General features: G+C 40.7%; 1 protein-coding gene across 2 annotated transcripts in view; it reads left to right on the forward strand.

The window, feature by feature from the left end:
* The window catches only part of LOC149225390 (ABC transporter C family member 2-like), a 500,427-nt gene that overhangs the window by 425,500 nt on the left and 48,692 nt on the right, over positions 1-26,235 (forward strand). For both annotated transcript variants that reach the window (XM_089377078.1, XM_089377079.1), the window contains exons 17-19: positions 13,933-14,133; positions 14,240-14,338; positions 14,485-14,637. In XM_089377078.1, coding sequence (XP_089233204.1) covers positions 13,933-14,133; positions 14,240-14,338; positions 14,485-14,637 — 453 coding nt within the window. The remainder of the gene's footprint in view (positions 1-13,932; positions 14,134-14,239; positions 14,339-14,484; positions 14,638-26,235) is intronic.

Below are 26,235 nucleotides of genomic sequence, written 5' to 3' on the forward strand. Positions count from 1 at the left end.
TGCGTTTCTGTTTGGCTTTCAGTTTCTTTCCGCAAGCAGATTAGCTTCCTTTGAGTTAGCTTTCGTCCATCAGTTAAAAAGCTTCTTCTAAGAGCTCATGGAAGTTGGCTTGAGCCCCTAGCGGACTTGTGCCAGCTGACCAAGTGACAGCTGCGGCAAGAGCTAGTACTTGTGCATACAGCACCGTCGCTTCCAAGTTTGTTACGAACTACCAGGTTGATAAAATTAAAGAAGGGAGCTCCAGGGGTTGTAGCATTATTGCTACAATACTGGAGCCCACCACAGGGAGCATTAATTGAGGTGACAATGGGCTATCGCTCCATTGTTGCCCCTTGACCTAGTAGTTGTTCGATAGGATCCCCTCCCAGGACCCCTACTAGTTTGAGCAGTAACATCACTGATTGTGAAACAAGAGATTCTTAGAGAGCTTAATGCAAATTTGATTATCATTGTGGATCACCATTGGCCCCATTTTTTAGATCAAATAACCTTGCAAGCATCTTGCGAAAGCACACTACCTCACAACTTGCATACTCGTTGCCATGTACTCTAGTCTATGTCTCTGCCTTTCAAACCTTTGTCAATACCTTTTCCTTCAATTATTATACCTTGCAACACCATTGAGCCCCCCTTAGTTAAATATCTTGCTGGTTTTCTTTTGTAGAGAAGCCTCCCTTGTGGTGATAACCACCACTAAATAGTTGAAGAAAAGCCTCAAAGGTGATAATGGTGGCTGATCTCGTGTTTCCATAAGACCTAGGTTGCTTAGTGAGGCTCTACACTAAGCCTACTAGATTTTGGGGTACAGCTCCATTAGGTAGTCAAGAGGCTACTATGATTAGAGCTCTCTAATGATTATAAATAAGGATGCAATCCTTCTTATGAGATGTGTGGAAGAGTATTGTAATTGGAGCTTAGCTCATTAGGAGGTTGACGCCTTGAAGATGCAGGTGAACAAGAGTGGATTCTTTCAGTAAAAGGATCAGTTGTAAGGTGTTGCCTTACCTTAAGGTTTTGATATTAGTAAAGTGTGAAGAATTTCCATCTTATTATTTGATATTTTGTATGTGATTATATTTGTTATTAGATCTCTTTCTTCTGCCAAAAAAGGGAAAATGCTCCTTTCCTTTTTTTTGCATATTTTTCAAGGGGCAAAAAGAAGGCGACAAACTTCCAGTTGATATCCGAAACTTTTTGAGGAAAATTGGCTAAAACATGTTGGATGTTTGAGTTCTTTTTGGAAAAATAATCAATTTAGAAAATAAAATTGTCTGAAACAAAGCCTCAATTGTGGAGATATCAATGATTTAAAATCAACTACTTTTAGAGTTTGTTGGGGACGATCACACTATTTCAGATCAATATCTTTTGCTAGAGTACTTAGATTTTAGTGAAAACAATATGAATAAATGCAAACTAGCTCTAGCAATTCATAATTGTGGTCATAATAGCCAATTGGAGAAGTATAGCTGCAATTATGTCCATTTTTAATATAGTCGTCTCAAGGAGGTCCATTTAAAAGTAAGTGATTGTCTATAAAACTCTTGTTCTATTTTGGGGGTTTTAGAGGAAAGATGTCTTTTATTAGAAAAGATGATGGTCCTAGTATTGAAAAATGCAGAGTCCCAAAAGTTTTTCTGGAAAGGGAATTGGAAATTTTTATTACACCATTGTTTCAAGGAAGATATTGCCATGTTATGGCAATCATTGGACTTTGATAAGATGAGAGAACTTTCCATGAAGCATATGAAAAATTACTTTAAGACAAGTGATCTCATGCCAAGAGTAATGATAAAGAAAGCACGAAGAGTTTATTTTCACATTGCAACTCTATATTAAGAAGTGTTCGATAGTTTTTCTCGCCCAAGGGTCTTTGTATTGTGCTTTGTTGAATGGTGTTGTTGATTCATGTTTTGATCGGATGCTAATGTTAAGTAATGCTCTAAAACGTTAAAAATTAACTAATTGAATTGAAATACTTATGCATCCCCCTCTCTATATTTCCAACAATTGGTATCGGAGTAGGTTCCTTCACAAGTAGTCTAACCACTGGAAGGGAGATCATGGATTGCTCAAAGATCAAAGTTCCAATATTTAATGGACAAAACTATGTTCTTTGGAAAGGAAGGATGAAAGCATATGTGCAAGCACAAGGATATGACATTGGTACTCTGTAACAACTGAATACAAAGAACCCTCGGCTCTCTCTACAGATGATGCAAGTAAGAAGTTGTATGATAGTAATGGTAAAGCCAGGAATGCTATTTTAAATGGTCTAACAGAGTCAGTGTATGTTAAAGTAATGCTTAGCACATCCGCAAAAAATGTTTGGGATTAGATCTAAAACATATATGAAGGGGACAAAAAGGTCAAGGAGGCCAAGCTTCATACTTTCAGAGGACAAGTTGAACAACTACGAATGATTGAAGGAAAAATATTTCAGCTTATTTTCTTCGGGTTGATGGAGTAGTAAACACATTACAAGGATTGGGAAAATCAATGGAAAACAAGATAATTCTCCGAAGGATATTGAGATCTCTACCAATGAGATTTAATGCCAAAGTCACGGTGCCAGAAGAAAGATCAGACTCAGGGAATGTAAGCATGGATGAGCTACATGGAATATCCACAGCCTATGAAATGAGAACAAAATAGGAGAACCAATCCAAAAGAGAAGCAACCTTTACAACATCTAAGAAAACAGTGAAAAACAAGCAACAATCAAACCCAAGCCCCAGTTGTAGTGAAGTTTTAGATGAAGAGATTGCCAATTTTGTGAGGAAGTTGAAGAGAGGAACCAGAAAGTACAAAGGTAAGCTTCCCTTGAAGTGTTTCAAATTGTGATGAAATTGGTCATTTTGCTTCAAAATGTCCTTCTGCAAAAAGTTCAGATGATAATGAAGCAGGAGCTCCTAAGAAGGCAAAGGAAAGTCAGAAAACGAAACAAGGTAAAGGGAAGGTCCCCAAGAAAAGTGTCTACTCAATAGAAGACAATTCATCATCTGTTGAAGAGAGTGACAATGACAGCAAAAGTGACACAAGAAAGGTGTTATTTATGGAAAAAGACAATTGAATGAAATCTCGTAAAGAAGATGAAGAGGAAGGCAAAGTAGACCTTGAAGGAGAACTTATCAGAACTTTAAAGGATCTAAAGGTAGAAAGAAGGAATGTTGAGTCATTAGAAGTTAAGTACACTGAAGGAACTTGCCAAAGTCTCAAAAAAAGGACAAAAGTGTTAGAGAAGATTATTATCAATCTTAAAGTATAGTTAGAACTTAGAAGAGGCTAGAAAAATTGAAGAATCGCTAAAAAGGGAGTTGGAAGAAAATATTAAGACAAAAGAGGAATTGGAAGCAAAAATAATTCCTCTATGAACAAAAGCACAGGAAAGGAATATCCAACAGAACTTTGTGAACAACACCAAAATGTTGGATGAAATCACAAGTAGTTAAAGACCATGTGATGATAAATCTAGATTAGGTTACAAGTTGTTGATTTGGGGTAGCTTCGGATGTGCACTAGTCACAAAATTTGGTGGAGAGGCTAAGGCACATGAAATCTCCAATACCCAAAATGGGTTTGGGCAGATTCTAAACAGTTTGGGAGATATTAAAATAATTAATATTTTTAATTGAGTCCTTAAGTCTAAACTTAGGGAAAATAAAATATTAATGTGAATTAATATAACACTGTGTTAGAATGGTCCAAAAGTCATGGATCAAGCCAGGTCTAATCTTAGCCGTTGATTAGGGACTTAATCTCGACTGTTGATTTGTCAACAAGAAAAGTATAAGAGGAGGCTTGAGGGTCACTTGGAGAACACACCGAGTTCATCAAGATTTCGACTTTCTGGGGCATGGTTTGCTGAGGAAGTCGAGAGAGTGATCAGAGTTGCAATTGAGGGGCAGTGAATACAGAAGTAGAGAGGTAGAGATAATGTCGGGAGGATCAGCACAATAGCCGAGAAAGGTGATGCAGAGGGCAGAAGCCGAAATTGCAGGGAACAGCCATAACTGTCGGAACAGTCGGGAAAGCTGATGCAGAGGGCAGAAGTTGGAACTGTCGGAATGGTCGGGAAAGCTGACGCAGAGGGTAGAAGCCAGAACTACTGGGAAAGCTGACACAGAGGGCAGAAGAGGCTGACGCAGTCCCTAGAGGCTGACACTGGGTTTTTCGTGGGGCAGATTGGAGCTGAGGAGCTGCCAGAGTGTTTATCCGGGGTTTCAGCTAGAGCATCTATCTTCGAAGGATAGGTACTATTGCCAAGATTATTCTCTGTTGGGTGAGCTGGTTTTGGCACCCAGATTGTATTCAGAAACTACATAATAATAAAACCCTCAGATCGCTGCACCGGTTTTCCCGCATTGGGTTTTTCCGGGGACATTGGTCCAAAAACAATGGTGTCACTTGTGTGCTTGTTTTGTTTCCTTCAATTGATAATCTATAATGTGTTGAGCATGTACTCGTATTTATTTCCAGTATTTACATGCTAAATAACTTGTTAATTAACAGAACAAGTAGGTAGGAATAAATCAGAAAGTACATGAACGGTTTCTAATGGGTTAGACTTAGAAATTCCAACATGATATCAGAGCGTGGTTGCAGATTACAGGAGAACTAAGGACATCAGCCGAGCAGAGCAGCAACAACAGAAATCCGTTGTCCCGAGTGACATAGTTGATCCTTGCAGAAGGCAATATAGGAAGGAGTGACGCAGAGGGACTACGTCATCATTTTGGGTCAGAGAAAGATAGCACAGAGGCTAAGGGAGGCAGAATCAGGCTCACGCAGAGGCTAGGAGGGCTAACACAGTTGGCTAGGGGAGTTGATTTGCCGGTGCCGGGATTGGGCAGAGCCAAGTGGTTCAGTCCTTTAGTTGTTGGGGTATAGGAGGCTGTGGGTAAGTTGCAGAGTGAAGCTGGTGGGGTACTGTAGTCAGAACAATACCTAACAGGGCAAGACTAAGGGGAGGGAGTTGCTGCCAAGGTGGATTTCTAGCGAAGGAATCCATATCAGTGGTGCAGTTGCACGATGATCAGAGAGGGAACTTGACGGTTCGCAGAAGGATTTCCAGGAGGGAAATCGGGACTCAGAGGGAGTCCAAAAGAGAACTTCCAGACAGGAAGTAGAGAGACTTGGAGGAGTCGAATAGAGAACTTCTAGATGAGAAGTAGAGAGACTCAGCAGGAGTCTAACCAAGAACTTCCAGGTGGGAAGTAGAGAGCCTCGGAGGAGTCGACAAAGAAGAGTAGAGAGATGGCCATGAATGGGATGAGGGATCAGGATAGGCTAGACGGAGTGTCCAACTTTGTGGTCTGGAAGGCTAGGATCCTGTCCATTCTAGATAAACATTGTATCAAGGCCTTCGCCTTGAGGGATGACGATTGTGCCATGAGTACTCATGTGCCACTTGAGAAGAAGTGGGGAGACATCAAGCTGTAGTCAGGTGGACTACAGGGGATGAGGGGAAGGATCCTTGAAGTACCCAACCTCTTGGATTATACCTTGCTACGGGAGCCCCGATGAGGAGTAGTAGTACTGGTAGATGTCGGTAGAGACGAATGAGGATGGAGCAATAGTGCAGGATTTCCAGGACAGCGCGAGGCTAGTAGGCTGCAACAGTGCGAGAGGCACGAGAATCTTGCACCAGTGCAGGATGGCAGAGGGAGGTGTGCAATGGTGTGAGATGCAGGGAGTTGTTGCAACAACGCATAGGTCAGAGAGGGAGCACTTGTCAGTGACAGAAGGAGCTTCAGCATCGGGAGTGTCTCTAGCCTGATAGAGATGTTAGAGTTGGGAGATCAATTACTTACTTCTCAGTAACTAAGTTGCAGTGTAGCAGTTAGCAGTGGCGGTGCTATGGGCAACACGACGCAGCATGATGAGAGGGGATGTAGTGCAGACCATAGTTTTAAAACTCCGACTCCGACTCCGACTCGGCCGAGGATCAACTCCGACTCCGACTCCGAAACGGTAATGACTAGGCCAGCTCGATTTCAATGACTTGGTCATTGTAAAAAATACATTAAATATTTATTTTTTTATAAAAAAACATAATTTTAAAGATTTTAAACATAATTTTAAAGATTTTCATTCATGTTTCCAAACACACAACATTATAATATAGATGGAAGACAACATATGATCAAATTAGGCTCATGAACCAATCCATTATATCAAAATGGTACCCAATGGCAATACATAGTCAACTGTCATACATGATCAAAGACTCAAAACAAAATACACATAACCAAGGAGGCTAGAAATGCCCTGTACAACAAAAGTTAACTGTGACAGTGACCAGACTCCAGTACTAGTACTACTGGCTAGTAGCTACTGCCAGAGGAGCCAAGATCATGTCGATCAATCTCTGGATCATCGTCATCAAAGTCAGACAGGGGGCCCCATGGCTCCTCCTCATCATCATCATCTCCAACTGCAACTGTAGAAGTGGTACCACTAGCAGGCTGTGCAACTGCAGCAGATGCAAGCTGAGATAGAGTAGATATGCGGCTGCGCTTCTATCGTGGCTGAGCAAAGGAAGCACCTACAACTGGAGTCCTTGCTGGCTGTGAGACTGAGGCTGGTGGATTGGGACCTGCATTCAACTGAACCAGAACAGCCTGATCAACTTCAACTGATGTCTCGATATCTAAATCTAAATCAAGATCCTCATCAGGATCAAACTCTGCTGGACAACTCTCCACTACCCAATCTGATGTTGGATCAATGTCTTCCAACACAATGGGATCTGAATCAGGTCTTTTGTTCAGCAAATGGTTTCGTCTGAGTCGGAGGTTGTATTGGACATAAACTAGATCATTTAACCGTTTTTTATCCAAACGGTTTCTCTTCTTTGTGTGAATCCTCTCAAAGACAGACCAATTGCGCTCACACCCAGATGCACTGCAAGTTTGACTCAAAATACGAATTGCAAACCTTTGCAATTCAGGGCAATGGCCACCAAAGGCCTCCCACCATTGTGCTGCAGAAAACATAGGAGTGTAATGAGTTAGCTCAACAAAATTACAAATTATATCTAACTTTCAAATTATAAACAATTTAACAAACTTAAAAAAAAAGTAAAACTATTAAGAATTTGAAAATTGAAATTTTTGTTTACCTGGCTCATCTGCTTCTCTTGCAATATTTGCTAGGTTCTTCCCAAAGGTACTTGATGCATTGCTGAAGATATTGGCCTGTCGGTGTATCTCCAGCTGATCAGACTCCAATGGGATCATGCGATCAATGCAATCAATCAGTCCATCTCTGACCTCCCCCCTCAAAGCTCTTGACTCCTTAGCTTTATAATGATACCGTGGGTTCAAAAAATACCCAGCTGCATGTATAGGGCGATGGAGTTGATTGTTCCATCTTTCATCACTGATTGCCCAAATGGGCCCATACTTTGCCACTCTATCCTTGTATATTGTCTTTATTTGCTCCTTTGCTTGATCCATAGCCTCATAAATGAAGCCCATAGCCAACCTTTCCCCATCCACCAACCGCAACACCTTAACTAGTGGCTCAGCAAGCTTCACAATCTCTGTTGCCTTTCTCCAAAAAGTTTCTTCATAGACTTTCCTTTTCAATTCTTTGCCTTCCGGTTTCTTAGACCAATTGCTTTCATTCCATTCATCACTAGAAAACATCTTTTGCAAGTTTCTATGTTGGGAAAGCATAGATTGCAATGTCAAAAAATGTGTAGCAAATCTAGTGATGGCAGGCCTAATAATATCCTTGCCCCCAGTGTGTTTCCTCATGAGGCTCAAAATCAATGCATGATTGTAGATAAATTTTGTTATGCTTTTGGCATGATCTATAGTGTTTTTGACCCACTCTATTTTTCGAATATCCTCAAGCATGAGGTCTATGCAATGTGCAGCACATGGGGTCCAAAAGATGGTCTTGTGTTTTTCCTCTAACAGTTTACCAGTAAGAACATAGTTAGAGGCATTATCTGTGATGACTTGAACAACATTAGTCACCCCCACCTCCTCAACAACCTGATCCAATAGTTGAAACAACAATTGCCCATCTTTTACCTTATCAGATGCATCAACTGATTTTAAAAACATGGTTCCCCGTGGGCAGAAGATAAGAAAGTTTATAATGGTACGGTTTCTTTGATTAGTCCATCCATCTGACATGATCAACTCGGATCAACTCGGATCAACTCGGCCGTTTCGGTATCGAAACGACCGTTTTTTAAAACTATGGTGCAGACGCAGCAATGGTAGTGGCAGGGCCATGGGCAACAGCACGGATGCAGAGGGAGTTTTCGTACAAATGCAACATTAGAAGTGGCAAAGCCATGGGTGGTAGTACGAGATACAGTAGTGCAGATGATGGGCAGCAGGCCTAGCATTAGGGACCAATGTGAGGAGTATTGCTAGAGCACAGTCCTCGCTAAGAGGGAGTGTTGATTTGGGGTAGCATCAGATGTGCTCTAGCCACAAAATTTGGTGGAGAGGCTAAGGCACATGAGATCTCCAATACTCAGAAAAGGTTTGGGCAGATTCTAAATAGTTTGGGAGATATTAAAATAATTAATATTTTCAATGCAGTCCCTAAGTCTAAACTTAGGGAAAATAAAATATTAATGTGAATTAATATAAAACTGTGTTAGAATGGTCCAAAAGTCATGGATCAAGCCAGATCTAATCTTAGCTGTTGATTAGGGACTTAATCTTGGCCGTTGATTTGTCAACGAGAAAAGTATAAGAGGAGGCTTGAGGGTCACTTGGAGAACACACTGAGTTGATCAAGATTTCGACTTTCTGGGGCAGGGTTTGCTGAGGAAGTCGAGAGAGTGATCAGAGTTGCAGCTGAGGGGCAATGAATACAGAAGCAGAGAGGCAGAGATAGTGCCGAGAGGATCAGCGCAACAGCCAGGAAAGCTGACGCATAGGGTAGAATCTGGAACTGTCGGAATAGTCGGGAACTGCCAGAACAGCCGGGATCTGCCAGAACAGCCAGGAAAATTGATGCAGAGGACAGAAGTTGGAATTGCTGGGAATAACCAGATTTGCCAGGAACTACCAGAACTACCAGGAAAGCTAACGCAGAGGGAAGAAGAGGCTAACGCTGGGGTTTTTCGTGGGGCAAATTGGAGCTGAGGAGATGCTAGAGTGTTTATCCGGGGTTTCAGGGGGAGCATTTGTCTCCGAAGGAGAGGTACTACTGTTGAGATTATTCTCTGTTGGGTGAGTCGGTTTTGGTACTCAGATTGTATTCAGAAACTGCATAATAATAAAACCCTCAGATGGTTGCACCAGTTTTACCGCATTGGGTTTTTCCGGGGACATTGGTCCAAAAGCAATGGTGTCTCTTGTGTGCTTGTTTTGTTTCCTTTAGATGATGATCTTTAATGTGTTGAGCATGTACTTGTATTTATTTCCAGTATTTACATGGCAAATAACTTGTTAATTAACATAACAAGTAGGTAGGAATAAATCAGAAAGTACATGGAGGGTTTCTAATGGGTTAGACTTAGAAATTCCAACACAAGCCTTCGTATGTTGAGAAGGGCTCAAGCTCCATGACAACAGGAAAAGAAGCAGAGCATAAAAGTTATGCAAGTGTCATCAAGGGTTCCATCAAGAAGGAAAAACACATGCCCTCAAAAGAGAATCATAGAAGGTGGAATCAACAACCTGTAGTAGAGAAGGCTCAAGATTTTACACAAGAGTTGCACCACCAAGAAGATTGCCCTCATCCAAGTACTCTAGTATATTTCTTTGTTATTGTTATTCATGTACTAACTTTGGGCACATGGCTAGGGATTGCAGAGCTTATGATAGGAATGATTATCAAAATCCTAGAAGCATGTTCATAGGAACACAAGGAAGATACCCAGTTGCACCATCATTTAGGTATCATGTAGAATGCTTCAAATGCCACAACTATGGACATATAGCTCGTGACTGCAGAAGCATGATGAAGTCTTCCATGAGAGAAAACACTAATTTTAGGAACAAGAATGTTTGGAGAAGAAAACAAGAGCAAGAAGAACAGGTAAATGAAGAAATCCCAGAGGCCATGCTTTCAGGAATTGAAAAGACACAAAACCATGATGAATCTACAGATGAAGAAGATATTGATACTCGGGATGATGATCTTGCAACAAAGCAGGTTCATATATCGTTCTAAATAATCTAGCTTGGAGACCCCCCATCTATTGAATGTTGAAGAGGGGGAGTCTAAGTAGTAGTGGTTGCAAATTTGAAGATGTATCCTTCAACAGTTTGATTTGGAATGACAGATGGCAGAAGTAATGAAGTCGTCAGAACAATAGTTAGTATTATGGGTAGATTAGTCAGCCTTGTGTTCAATGGAGCAACAGGTTTGGAAAGCAAAGTCATGGACAAAATTGTAGGAGTCGTCATGGTAATATAGATGGAATTAGCTATGGAAAGTCATGAGAGGCATAACATATTAGGGGGAGAAGCAGTCTATTACTGAAAGACAGAGCAAGATATTTTGTTAGGAGTAACCCTTTGCCATTGATGTCAAAGGGGGAGAGAAATCTGGAAGTGAAGATCAGAAGCATGGAGATAAGGGGAGCAATAATCACAGGGGGAGTATGTTTGTTTCCATCAATGACAAAGGGGGAGATTGTTGACTGGTGTTGTCATTGATGCCAATGTTGGTCTATGAACACTCTTAATAATAAATATTCCTATAATGAAACATTGATTGAAAGCTCCACTGGTCAAGGTTCCCCGGAAGGATGAGAAGCTCCTACACTGTGGTCATGATGCCCTGCTTGTAATGAAGTTTTTGGATAAAAAGTTCAGCAAAATTGCTAGTAAGACCATCATCAATTGATAGTCCTCATCATGTCAATTCTCTTGATAAGTAGTATGCCTCATAACTCCTCATGGTTGAGGAGATATGCCTCTTTAACGATTGGAGCCCCATTCAGTGGCTAAGAAACCCAAAGGAGATGCTTCAAAGCTACTTATTTTATCCAGGAAAATTTAAATTAAAGGGAAAGAGGATTTTAATTGGCCCCAAAATCAACTCCTAAAGTTATATTAAAAATAATTCCTATCTCCTAAAGTCAACCTTAAGGAAAAACTTATTTTTGGCTCCAAAGTTAAATTCAAAAATCAAATTTGACATTAAATTTGTTCCTTCCAAATGTCTAGGTTGGCCTCCCTCCTAAAGGCCTCCAATGCCAATATAAAGAGGGCACTTTAGCCCTCCAAAAATTCATATGTCTTTGCGCATAAGAAAGATTATCTTTGCGACCCTTGTGGAGCAACACATATCTTGAGAAGAAGATAGATTTGAAGGAATTTTGTTTGGTTACCTCTGTTTATCTTTGGTTAAACAGATTCGTTGGTTTCTGAATTCCTTCTGAAGTATTTTTGAGGGCATATCTTTTGAGGTTACTCCTGGAATAAGTGTGCAGATCTTGAGGTTCGAAAACTATGTTTGACATGTGGCTTTTTTGAACCATGACGAATGTTTGAGAGGACTTGTTTTTCTTTTGCAACTATATGGTGTGTTTTTCTCCTCTGCCTTTCTTTTATAAATTCTCATTGAGCTAAATCTCAAACCCTAATCTTCAAACTTCAAAGTGATGGATGGCCAAGATTAAAGCTTGCCTCACTTGACATTAATGGTTGAGATTAAAACATGATCACTAAAGTAAATTATTTACTTTTCCTAAGTTTCTTTAGTGCATTAACCAACATAATTTATTATGTTCTTTTCCTAAGTTTGACTTAGGCTATGTTACAAAAGCTACTTACTCAATACTTGAGCAAGTATCCTAAAGAGACTTTGGGCGACTCTTGCACTTCTAGACACTTAGGCTTGTGCAATAAAACCTACTTGGCTTGTGCAATAAAACCTACTTGAGCTATAATCATCAATAGTTGCCCCCTCAAAGAGACAAACGAACAGGAGTGGGTTCCTTCCATAAAATTATCAATTGTAAAGTTTTGCTTGACCTAAAGGTTTTGATAATAAATGTTCTTAAAGTGTGGAGAATTTCTATCTTATTCTTGGATATTTTGTATGTGATTCTATTTTCAGACCTAATGCACATAACTTTTTCAGACTGTGATTTTCTTTTGAAAATGTAAGCTCTTACTTATAATGTTCCCATTTTTGGTTTCCCTTATGATGCGGTTAGGGTGGATTTCAAGGGTTTGTAACAACTAGGTCACAGGAGCGAGTTTACATCATTGGTGGACTCAAAGGGTTTTGGAGGAGTTTTATGGGGTTCGACGATGATCGCTCACTATATTTCATCATTAGGGTCAGTTCTACACAATTCGTTCTTGGTTTCATTGCATTCCAATGATTCCCATAAAACGGGGTTATTATCAACATATTTCAATGAAATATGCTAAAGTTGTCATTTGGGGAAGATTCTTTGGTGAAACACCTTAGTGTGATAGCTCGTTGGAACCATAATGAAGAAATCTATAGGATGGGATGATGGAAAGTGACTCTCAGTGGCCAGAGAGATTGTAGAGACAAATTTACCATTTTTGCGATTAAAAGTGACTAAAATAAAATAAAATAAAATCACTTGAAGAAAGAAGCTTTTAGAGTGGGAATAAAATAATTGAAACAAAAGTGCTTCTAGAATGTTGGAGAGGGATCCATCAAGTCTTTAAAAGAGGGGAAAGCAAGTCATTTGGGGGCATTTTGGATTTGATATTCTCTTGGAGAGTTCTTTTGAGAACTTAGATTTGAGGTTCAGAGAGCCCTAGGATGAAAACCCTTGGGTTTCTTCTGTGTGTTGGATGAAAACCCAACTCACTGTTGTGGAGATTTCATCCAGAAATCTCATAGAGCTTCATGGGCATCAGTTAGTGAGCAGATCTGTGGTTTGGGGTGGGGATCGAACAAATCTCCAATTTTGCGCTTTATTTCTAGTTTCAGTTTGGGAGGCCAGGAGCAATATTGCAAGATTGGAGGTCATATTTCTAGTTGCAGTTTGGGAGTCTAGCCAGAGAAGGAATTGTTGAGGACCGTGTTATTTCCACTCATCTATCTGTCAGGTTTCATATTTTGATGTAACTCCCTTCTCATTATTAAATAAAATAAAGCAGCTGGATTTTGCAGTTTGTTCTTTTCTCGGCAAATTATGGAGTTATTGTAAAATTTCTGGAAATTGTTTGTAATGCAAATTGCCAAAGTTTGTAAATTTTCTGGTATTTTGGATGAAATTCACTAGATAGTCTGGTTGAAATAAAATTCCTAGTAATATAACGAAATTAATAAAAATGGGATATTAACTCACAACTTTTTAAAAAATTTGGAATTTCTTCTCACCAATTTTTTGTTGAGTTTGACACTGCAATTTATCATAATGTTGGTGATTTTTTAGTTACTGTTTTTTAATCTATGAGTCCAGACTCCAAAACCACATTTGCGGTTCTTTGGCCCAAGTCTATACTTTTTGTTCTACAATGGACTGATCAAATCTCTGCCTTTCTCTCACACCACTTGGAATTACAGGAATCCACATCAGAGAGTATCTATTTTAGATATCTGTGGGTATCTATAGTTTCTGGATATCTGTGGAGATGCTGTAGGCACTCCCTTTTGTTTGTTAACAATTGTTCTTAATTGTCCAATTGATCTATTTTGGTCACTAGTGGACATTAATATAATACGATTTCCTTGTTTATTTAGCAAGGTATGTTGAGGACTGGAGAAATACGATTTGAAGGTAAATCTGCAGAGATTAATTTCTTTTACCTTGCTGTCTATCAGTTTTGACTAACATTTCTTAATCTGTATCAATAATAAATATGGACATATATGTAAGGTCCCCTAGAACGTCTATGCACAATCTGAGAAATTATTCTACAATCAAAGTTAGATTTTAGTTGGTGATCTACTTTTTCACATTTGAGCATGAATTTGGGCATGGTTATTTCTAAAAAATATCTAAATTATCAGGCAGAGAAAGCTACACTATCCAACATTCATCTTGATATCTCTGTTGGGAGTCTTGTTGCTGTTGTTGGTAGTACGGGCGAGGGTAAAACTTCTTTGATCTCAGCAATACTTGGAGAGATACCTGCGGTTTCAGAGACGGAGGTAGTTGTCAGGGGAAGTGTTGCATATGTTCCACAAGTTTCGTGGATCTTCAATGCAACAGTAGGTTCTTTGACTAAGCAGATTCTACTTTAAGTAAATTAGTTAACATTGATTGATACAGATATTAGAATTTTGTGCCTACTTTGACTGCATACAATACTTGTAGGTCCGTGACAACATCTTGTTTGGGTCTCCTTATGATCCGTTACGTTATGAAAAAGCAATCCATGTCAGTGCATTGGAACATGATCTTCAGTCATTGCCAGTGAGTTCCTTGTGTACTTTTGTATATTTTTAGCCAATATATGTTTAAAGAGATGTTGAATTTGTTCATAATGTTTTGAAAGAATAGGATTTGATTTACCCCTCTTCTTGATGTTCACTGTGTTCTGTTTACATTGTTTTTGTTAGGGTGGTGATCTTACAGAAATTGGTGAAAGAGGAGTGAACATTAGTGGTGGCCAAAAGCAAAGAGTTTCTATTGCCAGGGCTGTATATGCTAACACAGATGTTTATATATTTGATGATCCTCTAAGTGCACTCGATGCCCATGTTGGCCGTCAGGTTGTCACTTAGTCTTTATTATATTTTTTTACTTTATGCCTCATCTGCAATTTTTGTTGATTCTCCCCTTTCAATCCTCGGCAAAAAATTGTCAAGTCACTCACCATAACAACTGAGAGTACAATGAAAATTCTTAGTCATGATATTTATATTGTTAATCACTTATTTGGTCTATAGGAGATTGGGCTTTGTTAATCTTAATTTACTCCCTATGACATATTTGGAAGGGAAATGCAGCTTCAGTAATCATTATTTTGATAGTCTCTCAACTAATACACCCCAGCTGGCCTTTTATATCTACCCTTTATGTTATCCAGAATTTCACTATCATCAAAAGATATGTTGATGCGTCTATGGTAGTGTTAGCACTAATTTTTACACCTTAACAGCTGATAAAATCTTTAAAAACAACTGCCAAAATCAGCAAACATACAAGGGAATCTTCTCTATGTATCACTGGCAAATCCTTTTCTCCGTTTGGGTTGGTGCTTGCCAACCTCAGGGAGATGTCCATATTGATTGTACCTACTATTCTATACTGTAAATCTGCAATAAAGGGCCCCAAAAAACAGCAAGGCTAAGGCTTTTTGACCAGCAAACTAGTGACCAACCAATTGCATGAAAATTCATAAATTAAATATTTGGAAGAATCCTCTACAAATCATCCTCTAATATGAAAAGATAAAGTAAGAAAGAAAGTGTATCTAAGTGGCAAATTGCCCAAAGAAATAGCTAAGAACACTTAATTATTTATGCCAAATAACATTGAATTAAAACAACCCAGACTGAGTGGATCAAAATTCAGTTTTGTTCTGCAATGGCCAAAAGGTTGGCTACACCAAGATGACTATTACAAAACTTGAGAGAATGATACCTGTTGCCACAAAATCTAGCAGGCCTTGTAAGGAGTGACCTACAAGGCAAAAGCTCGACCAAGGGACAACAATGAGGTGTGGCCCATTGTCACTATAGTCACTACCTCCTACTGTTTTCTAGACTTTCACCACTAGGGACATTTCCCTTTAGATAGGTCACCTAAGTATATATCAAGTTCAAGGTTCAAGGTTACAAGAAAGGCTTATAGAGGACAACTCTTTCTAAGAAAAAGGCTCAACAAGTGTAATGGGGCAATTCACATATTCTAATAAGACCTATTTGGGGCAAAAATGATGTAGGGCTTGAGAGATAAGAAGCAAAATGGATTAACCTAGAGTCAAGAGGCCAAGAAAAGGCTTCCAAACAATGAATATTAGCAAGAAATGAAACAAGAAGTGTTCAACAAGCCCCAGGTTGAACCCTTGGGCAAACTAGGGCTTTCCCAGGGCAAAAGAATTCAGCCTTGAAATGGATGGGTTGGCCACTAAATGGTGTTGATTTTGAGGCAACCAATACTCCTTCCAATGTTGAATCCTTCGAGAAACCAAAACTTCAACACTAGCCCAAATCATGTGCTAGCCCTAGCTAGCAGCTTGACCTTAAGGGGTGAAAATCAGGTTAGGAGAGAGAACATTAGATTTATGTTAAATTTGATGGATGACCAACAAAGTGACAAGGTCAGTGCCTAGTCCTTGGGATGATGGAGTCTATGGGATTGAAAAATATGCTAATTCTTGGTAAGGAGTAAGGGAATAATGAAGCCCTAGCTTTCAAAACCCTAACTATTACTTTTGTAAAGAAACAAAGTCACTTGGGAGAGTTAGTTTAAAGATACACCAAGGGGATATCCATTCACATTATACTAGTGAATAATGAATACAATGCTATCATCTAGATTACATACATTGATTTTCAACACTAAATAGGATAATAGAACCCCTAGATAATAAATCATTCCTTACACTAGACACAAGAATAAAAATTTATCAAATCCAAGGCACACTTACAAGATAGAATGCATGCACATGTTGAAATGTGTAACTAGGTTCGGTCTTTATAATGTCTATTGTAATATTTGATATTGAAGAGAAAATTTTTTATTGTCATTCTTGATGCATGGGATTCATGCTCAAGATATCTGGAGTGTAAACTGGAGTATGATCTGAAGTTTGATTTGGAGTGCAAGCCAGAGAGCGATCTAAGCAAGTCTGCAATTGGTTTTGTTTTTAATATCTTTATGTTATGGCACAAGTATCCAAGAATTGGTTCGTGGATCGATAATGTTGGCCAACCAGATTAAAAATTACTATGTCGTGGAGTTCAATCATTGATGTGGTCAATCGATTAAGTTATTGATGTGTTGGGTAATCAGTTAAAGCTTGTAGAGTGTGCACTAAGTTGTTGAGGAGTGATCTAACCTGGAGGAAGTGTGTATAGTTGATGGGGTTCAATTAACATGTATATGGTTAGCCTCTGCATTTTTCTTGGACAAAGTTACAAAGTCATTGTGATGTTGGTAGCCTAGATGTAGAAGTGTGCATGGTAGATCAAGAGGTAGTGTGCATTGGGTCTTTGATAATTTGAAACCAAGTGTTTCGTACATAGTGTGACAGAGTGTAGATTGATGGTTGTATTGTTGCAGAGATTGTGGTCAGAAAATAGAGTATGCCAGTACCAATGCTGAGGTGACAATTGAGCATATGCTTGTAGAGATGCGATGGATGTTTAAGTGCATCCACTAGAGCATTGAAAAGGAGGAACCTGTGCAATTGTCCGTGGAATGAACAAATCGATGGCAGAGTGACGAGCGTTTTATTGTGTGCAAGAGATAATGTGGATATCGTTTGTTCCAATGTGTGTTTATGTATGCCTGTAGCTGTTGTGCCCATAAGACCAGAAGTAGAGGGGATCAAACCGTCAATCTATGTAGACCTGTGTGTGTAATATTTGCTTATGGAAAAGACAGAGCATGGACAAAGGTTTATTGTGCTAACAATAATGCTTGCAGGGGCTAGAGATCAGTGCAGCAGGGTGTATATGGATAAGCTTGTTGCTTGTTGATGACAATGGCAGATTTTGGAGTCGTTGTAGTATTTGTGCTCCTAACTGAGCTGCTTTTGTTGAGATCAGAGATAGAGGTTGCTACTTGGATTGTGCTGCAGCTAATAGTATATCGTTGTGTGCTTCATGTTGTTGAGTTTTATATGCTGGCCATGTATCTTGTGTTGATTTCATATGTTATTAAGTGTGAGACCCAGTCACCTACTGGCGTTGAGTGTGTTGATTTTGAGTAGCTTGGGAGGTACTCCAAGCCCTAGGGTTTGAGGTTTGGAGGGTGGAGCACCACAAGAGTCACTTGTGGGCTTGGAATCCAAGGTTTGGGTTTTGCACCCATCATGATTTCGGCCAAAACCATGGAGCATTTTGGACATGTGGTGGGATGAGATGATAGAGGGCGGAAAGGAGAATCCAACGCTTCGAGAATCGTCGAATTCTGAGATGTCCTTCATGAGATATGAATTTTTTAAGTTGACAATTAATTATTGGATAGTCAAGTCATGTAGGCTTGAGTCAAATTAGTCCAAGAGACATGTCTCTTCGACAAATTCATGGAGCCCTTATTTTTGATATAAATATAAGGTGTATGGAAGTCATTTTATTATCCAAATGTGTAACAATACATGGACTTCTCAACAAGACAGCCGAGCTCAAGAAGGGAGGCCGAGATTGAAGAAAGGAGATTGTTTTGGGTCTGTAATTTCCTATTTCAGGGGCAGAGATTGAATAGGTGAAGGCCACATACCTTAAGCGCTGTTTTTAAGTGGCTGTGTGTGAGTTTAAGGGACGGTTTGACCACTGTGTGGAGGGTTGCAACCCTTTTCCTCCTTGTAGGCAAGGCCGCAGGCCTGTAGGACTGTTCTGTGTGGGCCATAAGCCTTAAACAACTATCGCAGGTGGCCTAAAGGGACAGTGAGTGAGGGGGAGTGTGGGCAAGGTTAGGCCATAGTCTTTGGAGGTCTGTTGGAGTGATTTGGTGGGCTATAACAACAATGTTTAGGACTGTGTAAAAAGCCCTAACTAGAAGAGTAACTGCAACAACATGTACAACCAGGCATGATGACATTGTTGGGAGAAGATTGGATTTTTTGCTAGGTGGATCGGTCCATGTGTGGACAGAAGTTGGAGCAGCCTGTGGGAGCCATTTTGAGGACTTGTCTTGATGGCTGAAAGTCCTTCCTAGGAGCAGATCTTGCAGTGATTGGATTGGGTGCCATTGGACTGGTGGTGGGCAGCGTGTTGGCTACACAAAGTAGCCCTTGACAAGCCATCATAAAGTGACATTAACAGCTGAAGGTTGGGTGAAGTTTGGAGCCTAATGTGTAGCTCTTTGACTGACTAAAAAGGCTACTAGATTGGTATATTGGAGCTTAGGTGTTGGCTAGCCTAAAGAGCAGATTGGATCAACCCTTCTTCATTGTAGCAGAAGTGACTTGTAGCAGTGATAGGCGGCAGCCGTCTTGGAGACTCTATGTGGTGTCCTTTGATGGACTAAGGGGCAGCTTGAGAGCAGAACGAGAGCGAAGGACCGACAGGACGAGATACGGCATAGAGGCTGCAATGAGATTGTGATTGTATCTTGTATTCCATAGACTATTGTATTATTCAAACTGATTTAATATAATGAAGATTGGGTTGTACATATTTGTACAATAGTTTGTAAAAGGTTGTCTGTACTTGTGCATGTATGATTTACTAGCTTTATATTTTCCGCTGTGCAAAGTAGCTTTTGTTGAGATTCTTTATTTTGTAGCATCAGAGATTCTAAGATTCTATCCTAGACCCAAGATCATGGAAAGGCAACCGTTTCTGTTGCAATTGTATTATTCCAGTGACAAGAGTATTTGTATGTTAACAATGTATGTGCACGGTGTTAAATTTCCACTGTTCTATGCTAGCACACTCACTTAGCCTAGATCTTTCTTCAATTAGCAATCACTTTTAAACAAAATTTATCTTCCAATAACAATGAGCAATTGTAGATAGAACGGTTAATCCAATATGCAATAGAAGGCAATCAAGAGAAATAACAAGAGACACAAAATTTCGTCAAAGAGCAGGGAAAAACCCCATAAGGAGGAAAACCCTTTCAAATTCTTCTATTAGAGTGTCATCAAATGTTTCCCAAAGAGATTACAATGTTCCAATTCAACAAGAGAGAGTCAAAGTCAATGTTTTGACTTATCCAGCAATTCACTAACCATTATTTAAGAGATGAGTCCTGTTGTTACACAAACTAGCAGGCCTTGTAAATAGGCAAGAGCTAGAGGGCATAGCAACATCCTGGGACAAATGCCCACTATCACCACAGCCAAAGTCCCCTTCTCTTCTTAGATTTTCACTAACAAGAGGAATCCCAGTATCTATCACTCTTGATAGGTAAATCTATGAAAGGCTTGGAGTGAGGCAAGGTGGTTTGTTGAATGGAAAGGTTCAATAAATATACGAGCTTTGGGAGAGACTAAGGAGACTTTCCAAGAAAAACCCCTTGAAAGGAAGACTACATGAGACTTAGGATTGAGATATTTGATGATATATGAGTTCATCCAAGGTCAAGGTAGACAAGAGAAAATACTATGAAAGGTATACTTCAATAAGTGCTAAAGCACAAGTGTACAAAGAATCCCCAAGTTCAAGGATTAGCACTAGGGTTCCCTCTTGATGCGATGCGATGAATAGGGCATCAAATTTTGTGGAGAATCCACCATGAGAATTGCCTCAAATTTGGAGGAGAGCTAGAGGAAACACTAGCGTAGTGGGCTATCCAAATGATTTTGTAATAGCTCCTCTTTAATGCATTTCTCATCAAGCCTTGGGGGCCTCCTTATCCTTAGAGGGATGAGGAAATGGAGGTGAAAAAAATATTTTCAAAGTGATCACCAAGGATGTTAGGATGAATGCCTAAACATTGGGATGTTATGGAGTTAAGATAAACCTCAATTTTGGCAACTCGCTCTTCAAAGGAGACCGAAAGGAGCAACTTCACTATCCCCAATGGAGGCAGCTACATGACAACTTTAGATATTTATATTTTGATGACACTTATTACTTATTGGTGGAGTTTCAAGGATGTAAATGCAATATATCCTCTAGGAACATTTATTCATTCACTATCAATTTATCCATGAATAACACATTCAAAATTTCCTAATAGCTTCAATGTTTAATCAATTAGGCCACATTTAGAGTCATGAGACAATATTTCATGCATTAGCCATTAATTAAAATCAGAAATACAACATCAAATAACACTTACAGGACAATGAAGAATATATACATCCATCAACATGCCAAAAAGAAGCTCCAATAAAGAGCGAATTTATCCAAACATCAAAATTCATCCAAAATCTCCAAAAACAATCCACAATTTCAGGGTTGAATTCTCTCATAGAGTCCGAAAATCCAAGTGATGATGATGTAAGTGAGAAAGAGCCACTCTTATTTATACAAGGCTTATCAATTTGAATTCTTAAAGTGCAAGCCCCTAAAACATAACGTGTGATGACAAATGCCCTTGGTTACAAGCCAACCAAGATAGATTATGTCATAATCATTAATTTAATCTCCTTCAAGCCCACATAGGGTTAACACCATGCATGCAAAGGGCCTTCTAGCCAAGCGTTGAGGCCTTGTGTGTTGAGGATGAGAGTGGAGGCCTAAAAGATGATGATGAAAGGGGGGCTGCCCTCTATATGTTGTAAAACATCTCCAAACCCCTATTTGGGCTCTCTGGGCTCCAAATGAGTCTCATGGGTCCCCAATTGGCTCAAGCGAGTCAATGCTCCATCAATGAGGGCTAGACAATGACACATGCCCTCCAATGCCTCCCTAGGCGAGACATAACCTCATATGGGCCTTGGATCAGCTGCCAAGTATCAGGTGCAATGTGTGGTCGACTGAGCAACATGGTTCAAGTGCATCATCATCTATGTGTAATTGGGGCATGAACAAGCAATGTGGAGGTGGTGAAGAAGTCCATGTTGTGGCAATCAATGCTCTGCAAAGTTGGAGGCCCATGGCTCTCAACGCTCACCTTATAGTTGCCATTGTGATCTTCTAGAGGGCTTGAATCCCGTATAGGGAGGCCAAGTCCAAGATGAAAACCTACCTGCAATCTTGTATAAGATCCAATGTGTCTCCTCAACTTCCAATACAATGATTCATTAGTGCAATTGAGTGAATAAGCTTGTGTAACGACCCAAAAGTCATATACGTAGCGGAAATCTTTAAAGTACCTCAAAGACGTAAATGTCTATTGTAAGATGTTGATTTGTGGTAGCATCAGATGTGCTCTAGCCATGAAAATTGGTGGAGAGGCTAAAGCACATGAGATCTCCAAGACCTAGAAATCGTTGGGGGAAATTCCACCCAGTTAGAGAGATATTAAAATAATTAATATTTTTAATGGAGTTGCTAAGTCTAAACTTAGGAAAATTAAAATATTAATGGGTATTAATATAAAACTGGGTGAGAATTTTCTAAATTACATGGATCAAGCCAAATTTAATCTTAGTCATTGATTAGAGACTTAATCTCTACTGTTGAAGACTCAACAGGAAAAGTATAAGACGAGGCTTGAGGGTCAGTTGGAGATACACCAAGATTGATTAGTCAGTTCGATTTTTTGGAGCGGGGTTTGCTGAGAAAATTCGAATAAGTGGTTTGTTGCAGCGAGGGGTAGTGAGTACATAGCAGAGAGGCAGAGATAGTGCTAGAGGGTCAGTGCAGTGATTGAAGAGGTTGACGTAGAGGCAACTAGAGACTGCGCAGAGGTTGAGGGGCCTACGTAGGAGACGTAGAAGGCCAGAGAGTTCACGCAGAGGGTTCAAGAGTTATGTGAGGCGAGCAGGGCTGACGCAGAGCCTAGGAGAAGCGTCAAAAGGATTTTCGTGGGGCAGACTGTTGCTGAGAGGCTGAATATCTATCTCCGAGAAGAGGTATTACTATCGTGTAACAATCTCTATTGGGTGAGCCAGTTCAATACCCTAGTTGTGCTCAAGAAATCCGAATAATAATAAAACCCCCAGAACTGCTACACTGGTTTCCCCGCATTGGGTTTTTCAAGGGACAATTGTCCAAAAATAATGGTGTCCCATGTGTGTTTGTCTAGTATTTTAGTTGTTGATCTGTATATGAGATAAGGCTGCATTTGTGTTTATTTTCAGTGTTTATATGTATAAATAACTTGTTAATGGAATAAACAAGTAGGTGAAATAAACCAGATAATGCAGTAGGGAGTTCTAACGTGTCAGACTTAGAAATTTCAACATGGTATCAGAGGATTGCAGATCACAAGAGGACTGAAGGCACCAACATATATCGGAAATTTGGAGCAATAACAACTGTCCAGAGAGAGAGAGCTGCTCCTAAGCAAAGGGCAATAGAGAAGGAGTGACGTAGAGGGCCTGTGTCATCATTTCAAGTCAGAGAGAAGGCCAGCGCAGACGCAGAGAGAGGCAAAAGAGGCTCATGAAGAGCCACGTCATCCTACTCAGCCAGGTAGGCTTGATGCAGTTGGCCAGAGGAGTGATTCAACCTTGGCTGGGATTGCGCAGAGTTGGAAGGCTCAGTTTCTTCAGTTGCCGGGGCCTAGGGAGCTATGGGAAAATTGTGGATTGGGAAGCTGGTGGGGTGCTGGTTCTGTCGAAGCAGAACAATACCTAACGAGGCAGAACCAAGGTAGAGGGAGTCACTGCCTTGACAGATTTCTAGCCAAGAAATCCAGATCTGAGTTGCAGTTGCAAAGAGGATTGGAGAGGAGCGGTTTGACATTTGGTGGGAAGATTTCCAGCAGGGAAATTAGGACTTAGAGGGAGATTTCCAGGAGGGAAGTCGAAACTTAGAGGGAGTCTAGAAGAGTAGTGGAGATGGCAGTGAATGGACTGAGGGATCAGGACAGGTTGGACGGGGCTTCCAACTTTGTCATCTGGAAGGCCAGGATCCTGATAGATATCACATCAAGGGCTTTGCCTTGAGAACTGTGGCTATCCCAGGAGACCCAACTGATAATGAGAAGTATGAGGATGCAATGGCGAGGGCAAAGTGCATAATCCTTGATGGGGTCAAGGATCATGTTGTACCACATCTTGTCGAAAAGAACATGACAAAGGAAATGTGGGATACTTTGACAACATTGTATCAGGGCACTTCCGTGTAGCGGAAGATGTTGTTGGGGAATCAACTGCGGTCGTATTAGATGCAGAAGGGGGAGCAGATAGATCTATACCTCCTTAGATTGTAGGAGATTCGGGATGAACTTACTTCCATAGGGGCCATGCTGGATCAGGAGTTCATGGTGAGGACCACCCTGAATGCAGTCTCCGAGGAGTGGGCGACATTTGTCCAAGGCATTTTAGGCAGAGCTACTCTTCTAGGATGGGAAGAGATATGGGCAACTCTTTGCCATGAAGAGATCAGACAGTTGACCAAGGCGGGGAGTAGCAGTAAAGGAGGTCGAATCAAGAAAGAGGAGGAGGATGTGGCTCTAGCATCTGTGGGGCAGCAGGGGCAGAGGAAGAAGAAGGAAATCTCCAAGGTGAAGTGCTTCCATTGTGGGGAGCTGGATCATTATGCAACCCAATGTCCCAGGAAGAAGAATAAGGGAGAGGCTTCTGACTCCAAGGCAGCTCCAACTAAGGCAGAGAAGGAAGTCGAGACTGATGACGACTGTGCCATTAGTGCTCATGCACCTCTAGAGAAGAGGTGGGGTGATGTCGAGCTGTAGTCAGGAGGTCTACAAAAGATTGAGGGGCAGGATCCTTAAGGTGCCCAAACTCTTGGATCATATCCAGCTACGAGAGCCCTGAAAGATAGTAGCAGGATGACAGATGTTGGTAGAAGCAAGATGCGATGGAGCGACAAGGTAGTGCTAGAGTGCAGAGGTCTGTAGCAGTGCAGTGGGGGTTTTAGCAATGCGAGAGGCACAATGGAGGTTGCAGCAGTGTGAGAGGCACAGTGGAGGTTGCAGCAGTGTGAGAGGCACAGTGGAGGTTGCAGCAGTGGGGGAAGCACAAAGGTGTTTGTAGCAACGCAGAGGCAACAGAGGGAGCACATGAGAGTAGCAGAGGTAGCGTCAACATCAGGAGGCTTCCAGACCGACAAGGATGTCAGGATTTGGGTAGATCAGTTACTTACTTCTTAGTAACTAAGATGCATTGCAACAGTTAGCAGTGGCAGTGCTAGGGCCAGCATGTTGAGAGGGACATGTAGTACAGATGTAGCAGTGAAAGTGGCAGAGCCATGGGCAGCAGTACAAGAAGCAGTAGTGAAGTGGATGTGAGGCAGTAGGCCAAGCATTAGCATAGGTACCGATACGGGAGGATCAGTGTGATGTTTTGTGGTGGAGCATTACTAGAGCACATTCCTCGCTAAGAGGGAGTGTTGATTTGTGTTAGCATCAGATGTGTTCTAGCCATGAAAATTGTTGGAGAGGCTAAAGCACATGATATCTCCAAGACCCAGAAATGGTTTGGGGAAATTCCACCTGGTTAGTGAGATATTAAAATAATTAATATTTTTAATGGAGTTCCTAAGTCTAAACTTAGGAAAATTAAAATATTAATGAGTATTAATATAAAACTGGGTGAGAATGTTCTAAATGACATGGATCAAGCCAAATCTAATCTTAGCCGTTGATTATAGACTTAATCTTGGTCGTTGAAGACTCAACAGGAAAAGTATAAGAGGAGGCTTGAGGGTCAGTTGGAGATACACCAAGATTGATCAATCAGTTTGATTTTCTGGAGCAGGGTTCACTGAGAAAATTTGAACAAGTGATCTATTGCAGCGAGGGGTAGTGAGTACATAGTAGAGAGGCAGAGATAGTGCCAAAGGGTCAGTGCAGTGACTGAAGAGGCTAACGTAGAGGCAGGTAGAGCTACGCAGAGGTAGCAGTAGCCACGCAGATGTTGAGGGGCTTGCATGGGAGACGTAGAAGGCTAGAGAGCTGACGCAGAGAGTCAGAAGGTTGATGGCATCGCATGGGCTCAAAGATCAGGACAGGTTAGATGGATCCTCGAACTATGTGATATGGAGGACCAAAATTTTAGCTATTCTGGAGGAATATGATCTTGAGGCCTACGTCAAAAGTGTTGTAACTGTTCCCGCTGACAATGATCAAAAGAAGAAATACAAGGCCGAGCAGGGGAAGCCAAAGAGGCTCATTTTCGATGGAGTTCGAGATCATGTGGTCTCACACTTGCAGGGAAAGGATACAGCCCGAGAGATGTGGGACACCTTGTCATCTCTATATGTACTATGAAGTCTCTTTCGAACAACGGAAGATGTATTTAGAGCAGAAGTTGCAGCAGAACTTGATGCAGAAAGGAGAAGGGGTGAACATCTATCTTCAACGTCTTCAGGACACTAGAGACCAGCTTGCTACAGTAGGGTCCACTCCCCAGCCAACCGTGATGGTGAGGATAGCCCTGAATGGAGTCTCAGATGAATGGCAAGTTTTCGTCCAAAGCATATTGGGCAGAGAAAAACTACCTTCATGGGAAGAGATGTGGATGACTCTTTAACCGGAGGAGTTAAGGAGGGACCTAGTGAAGGTCAACCTCAGTCACAACAGTGGGAGTGGCACAAAGACAAAGGAGGAGGAGGAGAATGCAGCTTTAGCATTGAAGGGATAACCGAAGTCGAAGCAAAAGAAGGACATTTCGA

The sequence above is a fragment of the Pinus tabuliformis genome, chromosome J (genome assembly GCF_031772625.1).
Source record: "Pinus tabuliformis cultivar Carrire ecotype Pingquan chromosome J, CPIR1, whole genome shotgun sequence".
Lineage (NCBI taxonomy): Eukaryota > Viridiplantae > Streptophyta > Pinopsida > Pinales > Pinaceae > Pinus > Pinus tabuliformis.